The 22,496-nt window shown below is 41.2% G+C and overlaps 1 protein-coding gene across 3 annotated transcripts; it reads left to right on the forward strand.

The window, feature by feature from the left end:
* Window positions 1–2,337: 2,337 nt before the first annotated feature.
* On the forward strand, window positions 2,338–22,235 carry zfr (zinc finger RNA binding protein). 3 transcript variants are annotated; one of them, XM_065963408.1, is made up of 20 exons: window positions 2,338–2,485; window positions 2,662–2,743; window positions 4,414–4,696; window positions 4,787–4,925; window positions 6,272–6,490; window positions 6,637–6,872; window positions 6,957–7,160; window positions 7,634–7,952; window positions 8,111–8,304; window positions 8,387–8,506; window positions 9,015–9,160; window positions 9,963–10,116; window positions 11,051–11,262; window positions 11,534–11,684; window positions 12,303–12,444; window positions 15,256–15,353; window positions 16,195–16,290; window positions 18,207–18,318; window positions 20,223–20,320; window positions 20,411–22,235. In XM_065963408.1, the coding sequence occupies exons 1-20, from the start codon at window positions 2,449–2,451 to the stop codon at window positions 20,591–20,593; spliced, it is 3,225 nt and encodes a 1,074-aa protein (XP_065819480.1). In that variant the 5' UTR covers window positions 2,338–2,448; the 3' UTR covers window positions 20,594–22,235. The 3 variants fall into 3 exon arrangements, 2 of the variants coding, with proteins under 2 accessions (XP_065819480.1, XP_020486778.1); XM_020631122.3 differs by having other exon boundaries at window positions 11,051–11,253; XR_010668723.1 differs by lacking the exons at window positions 15,256–15,353; window positions 20,223–20,320; window positions 20,411–22,235 and having other exon boundaries at window positions 18,207–18,250.
* Window positions 22,236–22,496: the final 261 nt, after the last annotated feature.

Below are 22,496 nucleotides of genomic sequence, written 5' to 3' on the forward strand. Positions count from 1 at the left end.
TGAGGGTAGAAATATAAGAAAGGAGGAAGATGTTATCAAAGCTAAATCATGTTAAATAACTAAATTAACCAAAGAAATTCCTAAAAGAGTTTCAAAGCTTTGGTTTAGATGATATAGTGGTTTAACTCAAGTTATGAAGCTTCCACTGTAATACACATTCCTTCCTTCTTATGTTGTTATGGTGAATACACTTGACCTGTTTAAAGAAGCAATGTGTACAAATGTTACACTAAGACAAAAAACATCTTTAGCTTTTTAAAAGGAGCCACTGAGTGATAAAGAAAGAGATTAAAAAAAAGCCTTCTGATGTCACTTTTTTAGCACTATTATAATCTCTGGTGCTGTGTACAACACGTGAATAAACAACAGAAAAGACAAAGGATGCATAATTCAATAAAATAGAATAGGTGGCTGACGAACATGAAAAGAGGACATGGAGATAAATGAGGAAAATTAAACCCAAGTTTTGAATTAGCAGCACTGTTTTGAGGGAAAGAAGTACAGTACTGTTTTTATTAATGTAATAATGCCAATTGTGCTCTAAATATAACCTCTGATATTGTTCAAGATATTGAGATAAGACAGTTCACCTATGTACCAAGGCCTTCAGACTAAGCAAACCTGGGTCTGCTCGGATCATCTAAACAAGAGACAGATAGTCAAATCCACTTTTGGTTTTATTGGAACTATCAACTCTGCAGACAAGAAATAGCATCATGTCAGTCGTCTGCTTGGTTGGTGTTTCACCCAGAAGTCCCCTGACACATCTGTACTATACCCTGACAATAACATTATACCCTGATCAGAGATCTCAATAAAAGCCTAAAAAAAAAAAATCAGTAGTCTGCTGTGTCGTGTCCAGAAACTGCCGCATTACTGCAGAATAATTGGATGCCTGGACTCATCGATGTACGACAGAGTATTAAGGAGTAATAAGAGCATTAGGGCCACGTTGAAGAAAACTTTCACACTTTGCCCGGGCTGCCATCTTGGATATCTTGTAAACATTAAAACTGCCAAATCTTTTTTATGTCATGTCTTGCCTTTGAAGACTCCTGCGTTGAACAACTTCTTTAACAGATATTTATCTCTGTTTCTGACCTTTGTGACCTCAAAGTACAGCGATACAGTGATTCTGCAATAATTGCTGTATTGAAAGACAATCATACAATGATACATCACCATCTGTCAACTGAAGAATATAAAAAGCCCCTTCTTTTATCCTGATGTCTTCTTTTTCTGTTCACATTACCAGTGTTAATGTCACAAGTAAGAAATCATGAAGTAGTGATGCACTGATTCAAATTGCCACGGACCTCTGTTTAGAGCGGCCTTATTGTTTTAATTAAAATATCAAAAATTGGCACCAGTGATGCAGCAATGAGGGTAAAATCACTCAACCATATGTCTTTTCCTTCATGCTACAAAGTCTAAATGTAAACGTCTTAAACTACCTTTATCTATAATGTAAGCATTCTTACACACGTGTTTGGAAATTAAGGGAGACTTTGGCTCCCTCATTGATTATGAAGGAAATCTTTTTAGAGCAACCTTTAGATAACAGCATGTGTTCAGCATGCACAAATATCTGAATTATAAGAAAAAGAGTAACGGGTTACTCTGCTCTTGAGATGGCCGGGTCCCTAATCCCTAATTTTGAAGGCCTTGTCGTAATCTTGGAGAGCCAGAGATTTATTTTGTTTCCCCTCATGAAATTAAAGGAAACTTAAAGGGGATATATTATGAAAAACTATTTGACAGTGTTTTTCAACCTATATTTGGATAACCTTAGTTTCTACCGACCCACAAAATGTGAAATAAACCCATCCAGTCTGTGGTCTGCATAAATCTTACAACACAGAGAAAAATGCTCAGTTTCAAATTGTCTCTCTTTGTGACGTCACAGTGAGATTGAGACTGGTAAAAACAAATCCCCTCCCCTCCCCTGGTATCTCCACAATTAAGGCTCAACTTATATATTACACATATTCAGTAAATATACAATCCAAGTTGCTTTTCTTATGTATGAGAACGGTTGGCTACTATAACAGAAATTATGGTAAAACATGTTCAATGTGTTTTCGGTCTACCAAACTCTTTTCCAGTTTTTATTATGGTAAACATAGAGTCATCCTCGGTCAAGAACTTTCAAGACATGGCTTGAGAAATATTGTGTAGATGTAAAAATGTAATAAATGATTGCTTTCGGTTGCTCACTTTCTATCTCTGCGCTTTTTGTGTGTGCTTTAATTAATGTCTGTATCTTAACACGATTTTTTAAAAATGTTTTGGTCGTGTAATGTTGCTGTTGCTTTAATAAAGTTTTTCGAACAGAAAACAAACAACCACATAACCCTTTCCTCTGCGCATGCGCCGACACAGATATCCGGGAACGACATGAAATAAGGCTGGTCTGCAGTACGGGCAACGATAGAAAATACGAAACCAATGATTCCCATATGTCCAGTAGTGTCCTTCACCTATGGTGAGTATTTCATAAACGTACTTATTATGTACCAGTCAGTAATTAAGAATGTATTAATTTAAAGTAAAGCTGTATGGAGATAATAAGGTTAAATGGGAGTCCTTGAAGCTCTCGGTTGAGCCTGATGCTAACTGTTAGCTTAGCTTAGCGTCATCCTGTGTATCTGTCCTCCGCAGTGCCCAGCCGGCTCGGTGAAGATGCCAAAATGGCTACCGGCAATTACTTTGGATTTACCCACGGCGCTGCTGCCCAATATAGGTAAGGATATCCTGGATACTCGGCATTTATGTCAATGTGCTGCGTAATGTGAGTGAGTAAAGCTGTGGGCTCAGGTTGTGTGGTGATGCAGAGGCTGTGAGGCTCCAGCAGCTGCCATCGTCGAGCTGGGGGGAGGGGGCGGGTATCCCTCCGCTGCTGCAGTGACATGTCAGCGGAGGAGCACTGTGAAGTACAAGGGGATTCAAACGCTTTACAATCTGTGATGAAGCTCAGATATTATACAGTTACATGAGCTGTATATAAAGCTTGTAATAAAACACTGTGTTTAAAGGGTTATCAGACACCACACAAAAATCATCAGAGCTGCTTAAAGTGTCACAGTAATTTGGAAGACAGGTGTGAATACACCTTGTATTACCAGCCAAAAGGTAGAGCCCCACATTAACTACTGTATTAAAGAATGAAGATCAAAATTATATTAAAATAAAAGTGCTTTATACGGTTGTTGTTCACCTTGTAATAATCATTCATGATCACATTTCAGTTAAATGAACCCTATCCACTTTGGTTTAGTGTTTCTTTATTGCTGTGTTGCATGTAGAGATTCAATGGTTGGAATGTCTTAGGCTGATTCTGATTTGCAAGATTTGATCTGCCAATAATGACTCATGTTATATTGTTACAATGTTACAATTCAATTAGCAGACGCTTTTATCCAAAGCGACATACATCAGAGATTAAGCACAACACTAATCCATTCATGCACCGCCACAGAAGCAGCGGGGTTAAGTGTCTTGCCCAAGGACACATCGGACATGTTGCTCAGCTGGGGATTGAACCCTCGACCTTCTGGGTGACAGGCGACAACTCTACCAACTGAGCCACAGCCGCCAACCAATTTTCTTTTTAAAGTTATCTATTATTGACAGCAAAACTGCATGCAATCTCACTTATTTTTAATGGCAATTACATTTAAGTTTCAGACAGCTGTCAATTAACTATTTATTGAAAATATCTAAACACTAGCCTTTCTGTAGCCCTATTCAGACTGCTGGTTCAAGAATGCGATTTTTACACCCCTGTTGATTTGGCGTCACTATGAATGTCACAGATTCGGTCATGAAGTCATACGACAAATATGTCTGAGTGGAGAAAAAAAGCATCACACATTGCAGTTTCACACCCCGATCCAGGTGGCTGTCATGCTTGTAGTGCTAATCCCTGTTAAACAAAGTACGAAGAAGAGAAATATACGGTTTCAAGATGATCCAGCAGAGCTAGAAGACGCCTGCTTCCTTAAATCAGTTGTGTGCATGAACTTAAGGTTCACAGTGCGGTACACGTTGAACATGCTAATGTATGTAAGACGGCATTACCAAGAGATGTCAATCAACAGAGATAGGCAGTTTTTAAAAAGCCTTTTTCTCATTTTTGTTCAATGTTAAAACACTTTAGGTCGTACCAACTATCACAGGTGGTTCGAAATAACACAACATTGAACAGACTGACTTGAACTACTGTTGTTTTAAAATAAATTAGAGAAACCTTGAAATATGTATCTAGTCATTTGTTATCGTTTGCCCTGCTTTTCCTGACCGAATTTGTACTGAAGCCTGACCCAAAAACTGAGGTGTGAAACGACCTGTGATCTCTGTGAACCATTACACCCCTAATAAAAACTTTGAATCTTTCATGGTGTTTCTTTGCAGTCAGCAGCCATCAGCTGGGGTAGCCTACACTCATCCCACCACAGTGGCCAGTTACACAGTTCATCAAGCTCCTGTGGCGGCTCACACTGTGGCAGCAGCCTATGCTCCGACCGCAGCCACTGTTGCCGTAGCGAGGCCTGCGCCTGTTGCCGTAGCAGCTGCGGCTACTGCTGCTGCTTATGGAGGATACCAGCCAACACACGCTGCCACCGACTATGGCTATGCTCAGCGCCAGCCTGAAGTCCCTCCACCACCCCCACCCGTCACCTCACAGAACTACCAGGTACATTTTCAGTTTGCAGAGATAATAAAAATCTCAGAATTCACACTGGATTTTTTAAAAAGCTAACTTCTTCACTGTTTCCCTCCGCAGGACTCGTACTCATATGTCCGCTCCACAGCTCCTGCTGTAGCCTATGACAGTAAACAGTACTACCAGCAGCCCACTGCCACAGCGGCTGTTGCTGCTGCACAGCCACAACCCAATGTGGCAGAGTCCTACTACCAGACAGGTAAACACACTCAACTCATTTTTATTCACTTATACCATTTGAAAAAACAGACATTCATTTAATATAACCATGAGCTTTTTAATTTATGCGCTCTTGTAAACCTTTAGAAAACTTCAGGCAGAGTCCCTTAAATCTTTCTGAGTTGCCTGTTCACACATCAAAGCGGAAGACTTTCCCTCTCTAACAGAAGGTGGGCCTCAGGATGCAAGACATGAAGTTAAAGAACAATGTAGAAGTGGCAGATGATGTGATGGCAATTATTGCATTTATATAAATACAACATGTCATTGGACACATTTACAATATAAACAACGAGCAGAGAAGAAAATAGTGACCAAAACAAAATGAAGTGGTTTCATTGGGCGCATGAAAGGTCTCCGCTGGTAGTGCACATACAGTTTATGGTCGTACACTGGTCACAGGATATTATTGTCATCATTCCCTCTCGTCTTAATTTTTCTGAATATTCCCTGATGCATTCTCCCATCAGCTCAACCCGATGTCATGTGATATATTTACTGAGGGGGGTGGTAGGACACAGTTTGGTTAAAGTTGGAGTGAAAATTAATCTGTTTGGTCTATGGGAGGGTGATAAACAATGATAGTCTGACAGACCATCCCCAACATCTGGGTTTTAATGGGGTAATAAGACTTAGTTTAATCACTGCCAGCGAACACACTCTTCATTTCTACTTACTGTAACATTAGGTGTAAAAGATAATAGAGGTGTGAGAAAAATTTGAATCACATCAGAATCACAGTTATTAACGTCTACGATTCAGAATCGATCCTAAACATCCGCAAATCAAATTTTGAAGACATACTTTCCTACTGAAGTTTCACAAGCAGCCAGTTTAAGCACAGTAAACCTGCTGCTGGCATTCTTCTCGTGCACCCTCTCTACCATCCTGGTCCTGGCTCATCAGTTGCACTTCTAACACTAGCTAGCTCTCAGTGTTGGTAATGTATGGCTGTGTCCAACATACCTAACATACTGCCTGTACTGTCTTTGGAGCAAGGCATTCGTTGAAGGAAAGCGTTAGAGCGCTCTGTGGATTCGATAATCTCCTGGATAAGAGGAAGCCTCACTTAACGTAGTCAATGTGCAGGGTCTGCAAAATGAAGTGAAGTACGCCAGGAATGATTAAAATGCCCGAGCTCACATCCTATGCCAAAGACCAAAGTTGATATAAGTGGAGCAACAGACAACAAGTGCTGACTGACACACTCAGCAGCACTTTACCGTTCTGCAGCCAATAATGTCAGCCAATCATTCTGTATTTCCTCCGTACATTTAAAGAAAGCTATTGTGAGCAGTAACGTCTAATCATCTCTGTGTGTTCCAGCTCCTAAACCAGGATACAGTCAGGGTGTAACATCGTACACGCAGAGCCAGCAGACTCGACAAGTGACTGTGATAAAACCAGCAGCTCCCAGTCCAGCCTCCTCCACCTTCTCCATATACCCAGTGACCTCCACGGTCCAGCCTGTGGCCGCTGCCGCCTCTGTGGTCCCGTCTTACTCCCAGAGCCCAACGTACAGCACCAACGCTGTCACTTACTCTGGTAAGATTTAATTAGTACTAGGCTTTAGATTTATGAACAGGACATCGGGTAGTAGCATTAAACTTTAGCTTTAATTATTGATGGAGCCTTAAAGATGATGTAACTACATGCAGGTTCTTAGCTGTCCTCGTTGTATCCTTATCCAGGAACGTCATACTCGGGCTATGAGGCAGCGGTTTACTCTGCGGCCTCCAGTTACTACCAGCAGCAGCAGCAACAGAAACAGGCTGTGGCAGCGGTAGCAGCTACAGCAGCATGGACAGGAAACACCTTCACCAAAAAACCCCCCTTCCAGAATAAACAGCTCCGACCAAAACAGCCCCCCAAACCCCCTCAGATCCACTACTGTGACGTCTGTAAGATCAGCTGTGCCGGCCCACAGGTGAGTTCAATGATGTTCCATGACGCAAATATTTGTGTAATATAAATATGGATATCTCTGACCCCCTCTATCCACTGACAACAGACTTATAAAGAACATCTCGAAGGTCAGAAGCACAAGAAGAAGGAGGCAGCTCTCAAAGTTTCTCAGAGCAGCACCAGCAGCGGCAGCAGTGGAGGAGTTTTGGCTCGAAATGCTCAGAATCAGCTTCGCTGTGAACTCTGCGATGTTTCCTGCACCGGTGCTGACGCCTACGCTGCACATATCCGAGGAGCCAAACACCAGAAGGTAAGGATACAAGCTAAATTAAACTTATTCCTTGCAATTCAAAGTGTTCTGGATTTTCTTTTTTAGAAATTGCGCATAGTCTTTGTGCAAACTTAAAAAACAACATCATTTTTTTCCTTAATTTCTTGGTTGCATAACATGAAAGCGCAATGGTGTTATATAAATATACCCTTCTATTTAGTGCAGTTATGTGTGGGCTAAAGCTTAAATCAGCTCACAGTGAAGACAGACATCCATTCAAGTTCACACCTACAGACGCTGTAAGGCTGCCAGCTTAGTGACGTCTCAGTTTTTGGCAGGATACTTGAGCAACCAAAGAAAACTTTGCTGTCCACAACTAAAGTATTTCCTTGTGAACAAGAAACCTCATGTTTTTATATTAATTTAATTTAAATATAAATAACAAAATACAATATTTTCTCAAGAGCGCCTCTAAGGAAGACTATTTATGTTCCCTGAATCCTCCTCTGCAGGTTGTGAAGCTTCACACTAAACTTGGAAAGCCAATTCCCTCCACTGAGCCCAGTATGGTCACTCAGTCATCGTCCTCCACCACAGCTGCCCCCAATAAGACCACCACAGCTCCCCTGAACAGTTCCAGCACCTCCAGCTCTTTGGGGGGATCCGCCTCTTCCTCCACCGCTTCCGCCTCCAGCGCCCCCTACCTGAAACCTGTTAACATCGTCAGCAGTGGTGTTGGTGGAGTCAAGAATCCGTTAACCAGCAGCCTCTCTGCTGCCAGCTCCGCTTCAGCTGGGAAGAAAGTCAACACCCCAAAGATCAACTTTGTTGGTAAGTACGAGCACGTTTATGGTGCAAAATCTGGATTCATGTGAGCTCGGTGTTAAGCTTTGTTTACATCTCTAAAGATCGCACACAATTTAAATGGAAAATTGAGATTGTCGGGAAATGGTTGATGAATAAACCAAGTTGTAATTTCTCAAATTCAGGTGGAAATAAACTCCAGTCCACAGTGAAGATGGAGGAGGGCAGAGTGGAGGCAAAGCTAGATTCTGCTAAACCTGCAACACCCTCTTCAGGTCTGTCGGAGCAAAAGACTGACATATCAGATTCTTTGTCCTCATCGGCCCTTGCTGCTCTTCAGAGTGACGTCCAGCCTGTCGGTCATGACTATGTGGAGGAGGTATATTGGGATGGACTTGTGCATGAACTGAAGCTAACATACGTTTACTTGATATGGAGTTTAACATGTGTTTATCTTCCAGGTACGAAATGATGAAGGCAAAGTTATCCGCTTCCACTGCAAGCTGTGTGAATGTAGTTTCAATGATCCAAATGCAAAAGAAATGCATCTAAAAGGGAGAAGACATCGCCTGCAGTACAAGGTTTGTATCTGACAAAATTGTTTTACTTTATGTTTACCTGCTGCTGTTATCAGAAGTCTCAAAGAGGGTTTTAATGAAAGTTTTCATAAATACGCAAAACAAGTTTCCGTGTCTAAAATCTGCAAAATATCGAAACTATCAAGTTTTCATTTATAGATATATAACCTATCTGCCAGCTTACCATGTGTTTCAAAGTGATACTATCCGTTATTTTATCAATTTAATCGAACAGTACCCAAACTTTAAATTGCACAAAAATGTTGGCAATGTATTTGTGCACTTTAAAGTGTTAGTGCACAGTAGTTTTGCTGACATTATAAGACATTATATGTCATTATATGACATTATAGCTTAAAACAATCTAATATTAAAACAATAACTTACCTAATATTGGGTGCCAAGGACTCCTGTTTTTGTTGCCATGGCAGTAAAAGAGTATCCATTTAATGTTGATTTTGTATCATCTTTATAACAACCCTGACGTCATTTTCAAATATTTGTTCTGCAGAAAAAGGTTAACCCCGAGCTGCAGGTGGAGGTCAAGCCGAGCATTCGAGCACGTAAGATTCAGGAGGAGAAGATGAGGAAGCAAATGCAGAAAGAGGAGTACTGGAGAAGAAGAGAGGAGGAGGAGCGTTGGAGAATGGAGATGCGGTAAATTCATTTCTTATTATACAGGAGGAAAGATGTATTTATGATAATTTACTCACATCAATTGCCTTAAAGGGCCCATATTGTGCTTTTTCTGGTTTTATATGCTCTTTAGTGTGTTTTCCATGTGTCCTGTGCATGTTTAGGCACATCTATGTGCAAAAATTCAAAGTCCGCAGAAACACAGCTTCTCTTACCTCCTCCTGTTAGCTGTAGCATTAGCTGCATGTAACGCTCGGTTCTAACCCGTAAAAATTTGCCAGTGTGACGTCTTGTCAGTGTGACATCACTGATCTAAGCCCATTGGCTCGTTGTGGCAAGCCCAGCAGCTCATGTTGCATGCCCGTTAACTTCTGTAGCACGCCCACGATATGCCGTAGCCTGCGGTAGCACAGTAGTGCTAAGGTGCTAATGTTTACGCTCCCCTGGGACGGAGCCAGTGGCTGCATTCCCAATATGGTAAAAGGGGCGGGACATTTCCGAGAACCGTGCTGAGCGACTGACCAATTACGGCAGAGCCCACAGGCCGACCAATCAGTTCAGACTTGGCACATGTGGGGACTCTGAACGTGGGCACTTTAGAGCCTTAGAGAGAGAGTCAGAAGCGAGCCGGTGCACGGAGCCGCAGTACATGAAAACAGACACTTATTTCGGAATTTAGTAGGTACATAGATTAACTATACGAACCCCAAAAGGGGCATAATATGGGCTCTTTAAGGACAGCTATGCTCTCTGGGCAAAATGGGAATGTGTGAAATGGGAATTTTCCTCTGTATCAATGAAGTTCAATGTATTTTGTTTTCAGGCGTTATGAAGAAGACATGTACTGGAGGCGTATGGAGGAGGAGCATCATTGGGATGATCGACGTCGCCTTCCAGACGGAGGGTATCCACAGGGACCTCCTGGTCTACTGGGAGTCCGGCCTGGCATGCCTGGCATGCAGCCACAGGGTCCTGTGGTAGGTTTAAAAAAATAAGTAACGTAACATTGTAGATTGGAGGCATTTGTGACAGACAACTGCTGTGATAGAGTTCCCCGGTCTTTTGCATGTTTCAATCTAACGCTAAGAGTAGAGCCAGTGGTTTCACATGCCCACTGATCACAGGGTTCTGCTGCCTCCTCGTCTCAGAGCAGGTGTCAGCAATCAGGTAAACTTGTATTCTACCTCTCAAAGTTTTAGTGAATAAAGAACATTTAGTGGGTTTGCCTTTTTGCAGCGTGTCTCATTCGGTCCGGGCTTTGATAGAGGTTATTTGCTGGAATGGCTTGACTTGGTGTCACTTGAGCTCAGCGCAGCACAGATTTGCTTCTCTATTAGGACGGGTCAACTTGCTGACAGTGTGTTTCAACTGGCAACTTGCTTCTCTCAAGTCCAATATGACTAAAATTAGCGAGCTTGTTTTGGTCATACGGCCCGCGACTAGCCCTCATATGAGACTCATCTGTTGTAATAATGGAAACCTAAGTGAAACTGGGGTTGTTTTGTTTTGGTATCTTTTTAAAACACACGTCTGATTAAGATTGCCAGAGGAGCAGACACATACCCTACAAGCAAACAGAAATGGGAAGAGGCGATGATTTCAGCGGGATCTGGACAAAAATGCTTTTATATAATCTGGACATTGTAACTTGATTCTGTGCATGCTGCAATAATAAATAAAACGTGTTTATCATTGGTATAAAAGCATCAAGATAGACTCTTTAAGACAGGGACACAAGACTAGATCATGATTATAAAATGGTGTCGCTAATGCAGAAATTGGTACATAAAAATCAGAATGCAGGAAACAAAATCTTGAGTGTTGTTACATTGGGTTCCTGCTTATACTGTCCTCTACAGATCCCCTCTCTGTATTCTGTTTTAACCTGATTTGATCTTTTGTGTGTTCCAGCCTCCTCGTCGGCCTGATTCTTCAGATGATCGTTACGTCATGACCAAACACGCAGCCATCTACCCCTCAGAGGATGAGCTCCAGTCCATTCAGAAGATCGTGTCGATCACAGAACGGGCTCTCAAGCTTGTCTCTGACATTATAACAGACCAGGACAAGGGCAAGGAGGAGGACAAAGAGAAAAAAGAACCTGCCAAAGACAGGTGTGAGAAGTGGGTTTCTTAAGTCTTTTTTCATCCATTTCTATTGTTTACTAAATGGTACAGCTTGTGTTATTGACAGGTTACCCGTCTCCACTCATTACACACTTCCTTCTAATAAACAAAAGTAAGAGATTTCCATTTCTAAGGAGACACCTAGTTGAAAAGAAAGAGACGCAAAAATAAAGCAAAGAATGAATGAAACTGTATATTTCTGTATTTATTGTTTCTCTGATATCTGACATTGTTTCACATGTTTCTCTTCCTCGTCTGACTGTTTCAGGGCACTGAAGGGTGTGATGAGGGTTGGAGTCCTGGCTAAAGGCCTGCTACTTCGTGGGGATAAGAACGTAAACCTGGTCCTGCTGTGCTCTGAGAAACCCACCAAGAGCCTCCTGACCCGCATCCTGGAGCACCTCCCCAAACAGCTAACAGTACTGTTCTTTCAGGATATCACACATCAACATATATATTCAGTGAAAGCTTTAATAGTCAGATTTATGAAATAGCCACAGAGCCCAAAATTTGCTCTCCGTTATATGCCATATTCATCTTGTCTGGCACTTGAAACCTACATCAACAATGGCCTTGAAATTCAATGTAGCGTGACTGTAGCACACATAACATCTTCGTGGCTCTTTTCCTCAATAAACTTCAATTTGAGTCACATTTAGTCAGAACAACAGCAGGGTAACAGACGACTTGCGCTAGCATAATTGCGCTAGCATACATGCAATGCTGTAACTGAAAAGGTCGATTAGCATGAGCTAGCGAGTGCTGACGATAGCCAAACTGCACTACTACTTAAGCTTCACAGTGACAAGTGCTGTAGGTTTTTGTCAGGTGGTCGTTTCTTGAAAGGTTCAGTTTATCTCTTAACAGCACAGACGGGACTGAACAAGAGCAGTGGTTTCAATATTTGTTGAAAAACTGATCCAGTCCCATTTTAAAAAATGTAAAAACACATTATTACAGAACTTCTACGACCTTGTCGGTCAAAATAACAGTCGGCAAGAAAATAACTACATTTGTATCTGTGCTGTTTGTTTCAGATTGTAACACCAGAGAAATACGAGGTGAAGGGATCTATCCAGGAAGCGGCAATTATTCTGACTTCCTGTACCGAGCCAAAGATGCAAGTGACGATCACGCTGACCTCGCCCATCATCAGAGAGGAGACAGGCCGGGACGGAGGTTGGAGACCCCCTCACAGCCCTTTTCTGTGCACCTCTTTTCTTGCCCTTCTCTCTCTCTCTCTTGCTCTCTCTATGAAATCAATTTCGACATGTTGGTTGAGTCCCTGAAGAGCAGCGACCTGCTGGCACTCCACAAACATGGGTTTTGTTGGGCTTTAGATCTGATCATCCTGGAAACTTGCTCCTCATTTGTGATTCATTTTTAGAAATCAAAAATGACGGGGCAACGAGGAGTGTGAGCTCATCAGAACTTTAGCTGTGGTCTCTTTCCTTTGCAGACATTTCATTTAAAACAACTAAAAACACTAGAAGAGATTATTTATTTTAATTAAATAACCGATTTATAACATTTTTTTTTACTGATTTGTGATAGGAGACCCCTACTTAAGTGATTTCTCTCCTTTAAATGATGCGGAACAGATCAGTGGATCTAAAAGAAGAAAGAGAAACGTGCCAGCAGTTTTGCTCTTAGGCTCTTTGCTCTGTAACTCCTTCCTCTCAGAAGCTATCTTTATCCTTTAAACAAAGCATGATCAGTGTTTGCATTGTGTTAAGTCTAGTTATTCCCAGGTGAGATTCTATTTTGTTTCCTGTGTTTCAGGCGATTCTGTTTCCATTGTACTGTCAGCCATATTTCAATGGGAGACATGCATTACAGTAACTTTGAGACGAGGAGTCAAAAAAGAGTGCAGAAGATTTAAAATGCAGACAACAGGAGACAGTTCTGTTCCTCAAGTTTGAATTTGGCATAAAGTTTGCAAACTTGTTTGAATTTTTTCTCTAAACAAGGTTTGTCAGAGGAGATTGAATGTTATTTTCTCACAGGAAACAAATCTTCCTTTTGTGTACTGGCGATCAGTTCACCATGCTGAGGTCCCCTGTTCCTAAAGTGCTCCCCTGAGTTGATCACTTTTTATTTTATTTTACACACATCAGACTCTTAATCGGGCCCACCAGGAGGTAAACTTTAGATCTGTTCAGAAAACACCAACCACCTTTTTGTCTTTTTGATTTCACAAAAAAAAAAGAAAGACGAGGTCCATTTTCTGTTCAATTAAAATATGAACTCAACCTGTGATCAATGCTTTAAAATCTGATGATCTGAAAGTATTCTTAGGGGAGTATTGTTAAGTGCTCAGGTTAGCAGGCTGTGAGAGGAATCTGTGTTTGGACCTGAGTACAGCCTCTGGATTGTTGGGGTCTTATTCCAACCTGCTGATGTTAGGTATGCATGCAGTGATATCCTAACCCCTTTCGTTTGCTGGTAGTTCTCATGTTTTTTTCTCTTCTTCAGCACCCATTGCTTCCTCCTCTTTATATCTGTAGTGATATTTTACCAGTCCAGAACACAGACCCCTTTACTTCTTAAAACAAAAAGGAAAAAAAAAAGTCTCCATTGTCTCCTATCAGAGTTTAAGAAGGGCCCGACAGCTGCGGAAGGATTTTTGACCAAGGTTTTCTCACATCCCAAAAACTTTGCCACACCTACTACTGCCATGCCACTTTTTATCAGGTCATTATTTTATAAACCATTGACCCTTCGTTTCTCTCTGCAGCCGCCTTAAACTAAAGCAGGTTCAGACCAAGATTTGCAACAAGTAAAAATATTTTACAACATCGCAGGTGAAAAGGGTTTTTGAGAAGTTGACAGTTTGAACTATAAAGAGAGATTTGGACAAAGAGAAGATTAAATCACCGAAATATACATGACAGAAACATGTCAGTCTGCTATTCTAAACTCGCAGGCTTTAAGGTTGTCATAATTTCAGATACCACATGTTTAAAAACTATATGGTCTATGATGTTTTAGTATTTAAAAGTTCCGAAGCTTTAAAAAACAAATACATCTTTTTCATAAGAAAAGTGTGCAGGAGAGGAATGAAACCATCAAAAGCTGCAGGCAAAATCATTCATTCGGTCGAAACTGAACAAAACTGTGGCCAAGTTTTAGTCGGCTGCCTGTAGGGAACCCAAACGTTGCAAAGTGATTTGTGCCATTTGGACGGTGTGCACCTTTTTTGTTTTGATAATTGAAGACAAGCAATGACCCAGTATTGGGACTTCAGTTTTTGTTGCCATGGTATCGAAACGGTTAACAAAATATTTCCATTTTGTGGATACTCCACAAATGTATTAATGTGTAGTTCAGCCCTATCTCCTTTAAAACAGACACAGACCTGAAGCTCTGTGCTGTGGGCTTCACCATGATCCAGACAGAAAGCAGACCACCTCTCAGTCACATGTAAGATAATAATCCTGTAAGATAAACAGGAGGGTTATGAGATCTTAGAGTAGAGCTTTCAAAGTAGTTTGAACTTCTCTTGTCGCAAATCTCTGGTCGTAACTGGTCTTAAAAATCATTATTATTAAATTCCTCCTCTGTGTTTGAAATTGAACCAAAAACAAAAATCTGCTCCCATGCAACTAAAGGAAGAAACGGGGATCTTTTTAAAACACAATAACCTGATAAAATGGTACTGGCTTCATGATATCTTTGAGATAAACACATATAATGTAGCTACAAACACACCAGTGTAACCATGTTCATTGTTGAGTCAGTGAATTCACACTCTTCTTACAGAATATAATGACTTAACATCTTGTACACTGTCGATCTGTTTCTATCCACTCTGACCATGTGTAGGTTTGTGTAGTCAGTTTTTTTTATGTTAGTAACTTTTGTACAAATCCAAAAACAACAAGACAACCATTGGTATGTGTGGCAATGTGTTTGTTCTCTGCCAGCCTCGCTGACCTGGTCAAACACCCGTTCCTCATCACCATTTTGACACTTGAAATCCATTTTTAGATGTAACCTCGGGTATGGTGAAAGACCCAGCGGACGTCTTGGACAGGCAAAAATGCCTTGACGCTCTGGCTGCTCTGCGCCACGCTAAGTGGTTCCAGGTTCGGAACATCATTTTACTTTCTTATTGTAGCCTTATGAGATGCATTCTTTATTTGTTTATTCATTTATTTGTGTTTCACACATTTGGTTTTCATTTTATAACTATGAGGAAAACTATTACTATTCGAAGAGAAAAAAAATATTCAAGGATGCCAAATATAACAACAAGGATCTGATTAATGTCCATCACAGCAATATGAATTTAATTTAATTTAAAGTTCTCCTATTAAAAAAAAGTCTAAACAAAGAGCTGGCATCCTTGTATCCCCTTTTCAATTGTCCCAGTACGACATCCAGTTACATGTTATTCCATAAGGCTGCACAATAACTTGCACAGAGTTGTGCCATCAAGAAGTGCTTCCATGTTTGTATTGTTTTTATTCTATATATATTTGGTAGGTTGGGGATTGAGAGAAAAATGAATATCTGAGTAGTTTCCTGTGATTCTGCTCTCGGAGCACAAGCACAGGTAAAGTAAAGCAGATTTCTTTGTCTCTTTCAGTCCCTATACTCTCCTCTCAGGCGGACTCTTGTACTTTACGTACCTGTTTGTCAGAAACCTGAATAAACCTGGGGTCAGGGTTTAGAAGATGGCAAGAAACGTCCTCATTTCTTGTGCATCTTGCAAACTTTGAACTCCCTTACTAACTGTGAGGTACAAGACTACTGAGAATGGCAGCTGATTGCAAACTCTTATGGCTTTATTTGCACCTAAGCATACTCAAGCTTCCATTATGCACAGTAGTGTTTGGACCTCTATGGCAGAACTGATTCACCTGTTTGGTCCATCTCCTGTCACCTGTTTGTTACTGTGTAATCCTAACTCTATTGCATCAAAAGGCTAGAGCCAACGGACTTCAGTCCTGTGTGATCATCATCCGCATCCTGAGAGACCTCTGTCAGAGAGTCCCCACCTGGTCCCCCTTCCCTGGATGGGTAAGTTCATGTTAGTTAAACAAATGAAACATTTGAACCTTCGATTCACTGAGCTTCGATTCTGTGCTTTAGAAACTGACGTTCATGAAACATAAATGTTTGCGAAATAAAATCAGGGATCTTAAAACCCAGATAGCTCGAAGTGGAAGCTTTAAGATGTTCCTGTCTGAGGACTCTGAACAGCATTTATACATTATTTCTCTATGACAAAGAAAGGTGTCTTCAACATTTTCTCAGCTCTTTTCTACCTCTAATGTCATACTAGGTATGAAAATCTAGATCTGTGGGTTACCAGAAAGCCTCACGGTTATGACTCGCGCCTCATGTACAGAGGCTATAGTCCTCGCTGCAGTGACTCTGGGTTTGAATCGGTCCTCAGCCCGTTGCTGCATGTCATCCCCTCTCTCTCTGCTCCCAACATTTCCTGTCTCTCTTCAGCTATCCTTTCCAATAAAGGCAAAGAGGCCCAAAAATAACTTTAACTAGTTTGAATCTGTCATTTTAAAGGTAATGTAGTTCTACTGTGTTTCAGTAGTAGTATACATGCATATTATTCTCATAGACACAATCACATTATTGTCACAGGTGTCCTCGTGTACTGTAGGTGTTTTGGATGGAACAGCAGTGGTCACTTTCTCAAAGCAGGAGTCTGATTAATTATCACAAAAAAGCACACTCACCAAATGTGCTTAAACACACTTGTGTTAGATGTAGTGTGTATGAACAATAAACAGAGATATATGTTCCAGTGAGAATAATGTCTCAAACAGAGTGAACCAGAAACATTTCTGAGTTCTAATGAGACAACAAGACCCGATTCACACTTTACCTTCCAAAATAGTTTCTGCATCTCCAAAAATCCCCTTCCCTTAAATCTTAAGCCCCTTTTACGTTGTTAGTCTGCAACAGTGCCATCAGTGCCAGCTCCACCCCACTGGTGTCCCAGTGTGTGATTTCACATGGTGTTACTTTGAGAAGGCTTGAAAGACACAATGTGTGAACACAGAAAGAGCTTCACACAAGCCATATTCACATATGCACTCCTGAAAATGTCTTGAGAATTCTGAATTCTGGAGGAAATGCTCCTGATCTGACTTTCCAAACATGCACTGGCATGGCACTGGCTGCATGCATACAGTCTATGGTCGTACACTGATCACAGAGAATAAACGTCACCACCCCTTCCACTTACAGTGAATTTTCCCATGATTGTATCCGGCTGTGTATCAGCTCCCTCGGACTTTGCACAGCATTTCTTCAAGGGGGCTGGCAGGAGGTTCCCTGGAAAAAGCCTGAGTGACATATTGAGCTGTTTTGCGTTCACACTTGCAGTTCACCCTGAAAACTCAATACATCACAATGCTATGCTAGGCTAACGTGGGCGGCTCCACTTCCCATCATATCTCCCTCAGGAGGTCATAATCCTTCATTGAAAGAAAACCGTTTAATACTTTCCAGTAAACAAACCTTGTGGAGTACTGGTTTGATAGAAAAGACTAAAGAGGAGGTGGTCATTACTAGACAACTGTCAACGTATCTGTAGGCTGAGAGCTCAACAACTTTAGCTAGCATGATTGAAAACTCCACAAGGTGAATACAGATGGTACTGAAAGAGCTACACAGCTGCACAGGAACGGCAAGTTATTGACTTACACATTAGAAATCATCACACAGGAAAACGGTTTAAACCTTTTTCCCCTCTGGGCGATCCCTAACAACAGACTGTGTCTTTTATACCAGTGTGATTTTTATTCCAGATTGTGTAGTGCTTTGTAAAATTTTGTATCTTCAAAAGATTCATGCTTCTGAGCTTGAGTTTTCTTGGAGTGCTTGGACCACCTGACTGTTGCTTGTATAACAGAGAGTTTGAACATCTGTCTGTCATTTAAACCATTCTTCCTGCTCCCTGTGTTCAGGCCATGGAGCTTCTGGTAGAGAAGGCCATCAGTAGTGCCTCGGCCCCCCTCAGCCCCGGTGATGGACTGAGACGTATCTTTGAATGTATTTCATCTGGGATTTTACTCCCTGGTAAGATTTTTCTGCTTTGTTTTGTGTAATCACTTGAAGTTTATTTCTTCTCATGGTTCTTCTCTTTTTTTTTTCCTTCTGAAAACATTAAAAACATTTTTCCTGTTTGATGTGAGGATCTTAAAAATCAGAACGAACACATTAACCTTTCTGTGTTTCATTGAAGTCATACAAACCTGAAGTTCTGAGTTTTTTTGAATACCTTCAGAAATCTCCAGCCTCACAACAGAAAAAGTTTGTTTTATATGGTTGCACTCTGTGCATACTGTAAACTCATAAATCAAGCTTAGCCTGGTCAACTTTAAAAAACTAAATTTAGTTCACATGTTCACTGAATCTATCTAAGGAATTAGACGCTGTTCTAATTCACAAAACACAGTCAAAGGGTTAAATGCACCACTAACTTGACTGCTGCACAAACAGCATTTCTGTGTGCTGGTGCCGTTTGTGCACATTTAAATGGGCCATTTTGGGGGAAAATGCCCCTTTTTTATTTGCAAATCAGCCTCATCAAATGCATCTAATTCACAACACTCACATGTCACAACAGCTAAGCAAAGTTAGAGGGAGGGAATGAGTGTGCTGAGAGTTGGTGGCAACTACGCTACTTTGTTTATAAGAGATGTCACGCTCGGACTTTCCAGTGATCAGGAAAACAATTCCACCTCTGCTTGACTTAAATTTAAATCTGTAAATAAAGTCTGTAAAAATGACTTTGACATGACTATTATTAATATAACCAGGAGTTAAATCAGTTCAGGCCTGTCAGCAACTCCACACTTCATCCACATTTGTAGAGACGGTCTGGAGCCGTTACCATGACGAGGATGTGAGCGTTCTTTTTCATTTAGAGTCTGGTCACTCAGTAAACTTGAGCACTTTCCTGCTGAGAGTGTGAATTGAAATAGGGAAAAGGAGTTCCACGTACACTGCTCCTGCAGCTCGAAATCTCCTGCAGGAGGATAGAAGTCTGAGGCGGCTGGTGTCTTTAAATCGTTTTGAAAAGAGATTGAAGGTGCTGGAAGAAGATGCGTTAGGGAGTAGATGCTTTGCCTAATAACTTCCTGCTCATGTTACCATGGCTATGTTGATCTGTGTTTGTGATTGTTTTCTGGTGAATGTCTGTAATTCTGTTCAAATGTGCTGGTGGCGCAGTGGTTAGTGCTCACGCCCCATGTATGGAGGCTATAGTCCTCCAAGCGGGCAGCCCAGGTTTGGATTCGACCTGTAGCTCCTTTCCCGCACGTCATTCCCCACTCTCTTTCCCTCATTTCTACTGTCCTATCTCTACAATAAAGGTATAAAAAGCCCCAAAAATAAATCTTTTTAAAAAAAAGTAACACAACATGTGCTGCTGGCTGTCAGCCAGAACACTCTTGTAAAAAAGATTCTTAATTTGAATGAGGCTTTTCCTGGTTAAATAAACTTAGTAAAATACATATAAGTAAAATAAAGCTTCAGGAGCGAGACAGGCATGAAAGTGAAATACCCCACTCAAAAGAAACCTCACTTCCTCGTGTTTCAGAAGCGTAGAATTAGTTTAATTTTAAAGTTGCCTGTATTTGTTCTGTGCTGGGGTCAGATATATTATGAAAGCAACCAGTTACAACTTTATAAAGTACTTTTATAACACTTGATGAGAAAGTGCTTCACACTCATCAGAGACTTTAATACAAACAAACAAACAAGACAGGGATAAAACACAAGTCCTAAATGCCTGAGATTCAGACATTTAGGACTTCAAGGCAGGTTAGTTTGTTTTTAAAGCATCATTCATACATAGAGAAATTTGTTTTCTTTTTTAAAAAATCTACCTACGGGTACAAATAAAGAGCCTGAAAAGAAACAAAAGCTAGATCTGCAGCATTAAATGTACATGATGCTGATTAATTCATTCCTAACAGGTGGGCCGGGATTGGTGGATCCCTGTGAGAAGAAGCCGGTAGATACTCTGACAACGATGGGAGAGCAGCAGAGAGAGGACATCACCTCGAGCGCTCAGGTACACACACTCTTAAAACACACACACACACTATCAGCTGATTGTGATGAAAACACTGTGCTGAAATGTCCACTCTGTTTCTCCGTACAGTTCGCTCTGAGGCTGCTGGCCTTCCGTCAGATCCACAAAGTTTTGGGGATGGACCCTCTGCCGCAGACCAACCCACGCTTTAACGTCCACACCAGCCGCAAGCGTCGCCGCGACAACAGCGATGGGACAGACAGCTTTGAGGGCGAAGGCAAAAAGGACAAGAAGGATTATGAAACCTTCTAAGCTCGTCTTCACTAATTTAAAGTAACCAGAGTATAAACAATACTAACATGTTGTAAACAGCGTCTCTGTGTGCAGGCTGAGCTGCAGTCACATTTTTGTTTCTCTCCCTCAGATGAAACACACACACACACACGCACACACGCACACACACACACGCACACACACACGTCAGCCTGTGTTCATTTTAGTTGTAGATTTCTAAAAGCTGAGCGTCACTCCTTTCTGTTAGAAGTCCAAAACAGATGTTACCTGATGTGATGCGGACAGCTGCTGCTCCCCTCTGAGCCGTGTGTTTGATTTTTAGTCGTTTTTAGAGGAAGGAGGACCTTATAGGATCAAAACCAGAGCCCGACTCTGAGCATCGTGGAACATAAATGGTTCATGTTGATGCCTTCATTCATCTGTAGCGCTGCATCCAGAGCTGGAATGTGTTGTTTTGTTTCTTTTTAATATGAATAACTGTGCTTAAAGCAAGTGATGTTTGATGGTGTGGTCTTGTTCTGTATCAACGCTAAGCTAACTCTAAAGATTTAAAAAAGACCTGTGAGCCATCGCACAAACATTCAGAAGAACTTTAACTGTGGATAGACTTTTTGTTTAGTAGTGAAGCTGTCAGCTCTAAATGTAGTTTTGTCTCCTCATTTTCTTTTAAGTATTTGTATAATCTTTACATAGATGAAGATGCTTTGGTTTGCCCTGTTCACACTGAGTAACGTTATGGCTTTCCTTGTGAAAAAGGAACTTGATCGGCCTGCTTGCCTGATAACTTTGTTAGTTGCTAAATGAAGTTTTAATACTGGAAAAAGATTAATGTCATGACTTGAAAAAAGGGGGCGAGTAGAGTACAGAAGAGGGAAAAATTAAAGAAAAAACAACCATGATAAGTCTTGTTAAGCCTGAACTCTCCTGGAGAGATAAATATTGTTAATGCGTTTAATAATTTGATGTTTTGTTGACAGTGGTGGAAAAAATCAAGTCTTGTATAATTCCAACTGCCCCCCCCCCCCCCCCCCCTCTGCCCCCCAAACTAATTTTCAGCTGGGTTCAGGTCTTTTAGACTTGTAGACTCTGTCCTGTAGTGTGAGGGTTCAGGGTGTCAAGACACCAGATATTTAAACCTCTCCTCCACCTTTATTTGAAGAAGATGTAGTTCTTTAGTTTTGTTTCTATCGATCAATGAAAAAACTGATTATATAATTTTAAAACACCAGATATCTGAAAAGTAACTAAATTGACAACCTTAGTTCAGCGCTGACAGATTGTTAAACCATCAGGAGCATGGGGGCTCCGATGCAGACTTGTCAAACTTAAATTGCTCTCTGTCCATGAATCTGCAGACTTTTCTGTAGGACATGCACTCAGAATTTAAATAGGCGACCTTTTGAACGTTGTTGTCCAGCTTCCAAGAAATGTAAACAAAGCTAGAATCAACGGTTTTAGGAAAGAGTTATCTCCAAACCCTGCCAGAAGAACAGACACAGGACCCTTCATTACTGTGAGGAGGCTCATCATTCAGGTTTCTCCTTTAATTCTTCTTCCGTCTGTATTCACCCTTCTGTGTCTGTCCTCTTGTGAATGCTTGCTGTGCTCTGCACTCTGCTTTACCTATTCCAGTAGAAGAATAAATACATTTCCAGATCAACTTGTTGTGTCTCCGTACATCCATTTTTTTTTACTACTTATCCGTGGTCGCAGTGGTAGAAGGCTAAGCAGGTTGACTCTTGACTACCAGCTCGTCCTGAGCGATATAGGGTGTTCCCAGACCAAACAGGATTTATAATCCCTCCAGCGAGCTCTGAGTCTAACCCAAGGTTTTCTCCTAGGTGGACGTGCCCGGAAAACCTCCAAAGGGAGGCAAACAGGCAAACCACTTCAACTGGCTCCTTTCAATGCAAAGGAGTAG

The sequence above is a fragment of the Labrus bergylta genome, chromosome 2 (assembly GCF_963930695.1).
Source record: "Labrus bergylta chromosome 2, fLabBer1.1, whole genome shotgun sequence".
Classification (NCBI taxonomy): Eukaryota; Metazoa; Chordata; class Actinopteri; order Labriformes; family Labridae; genus Labrus; species Labrus bergylta.

Bases quoted from the DNA above. Each gene is read 5' to 3' on its own strand.
- zfr (XM_065963408.1), top strand. From the start codon at position 2,449: ATGATTCCCATATGTCCAGTAGTGTCCTTCACCTATG. The intron at 4,697-4,786 runs GTACATTTTCAG...TTCCCTCCGCAG, and splicing joins TCACCTCACAGAACTACCAG to GACTCGTACTCATATGTCCG. The intron at 8,305-8,386 runs GTATATTGGGAT...TTTATCTTCCAG, and splicing joins GTCATGACTATGTGGAGGAG to GTACGAAATGATGAAGGCAA.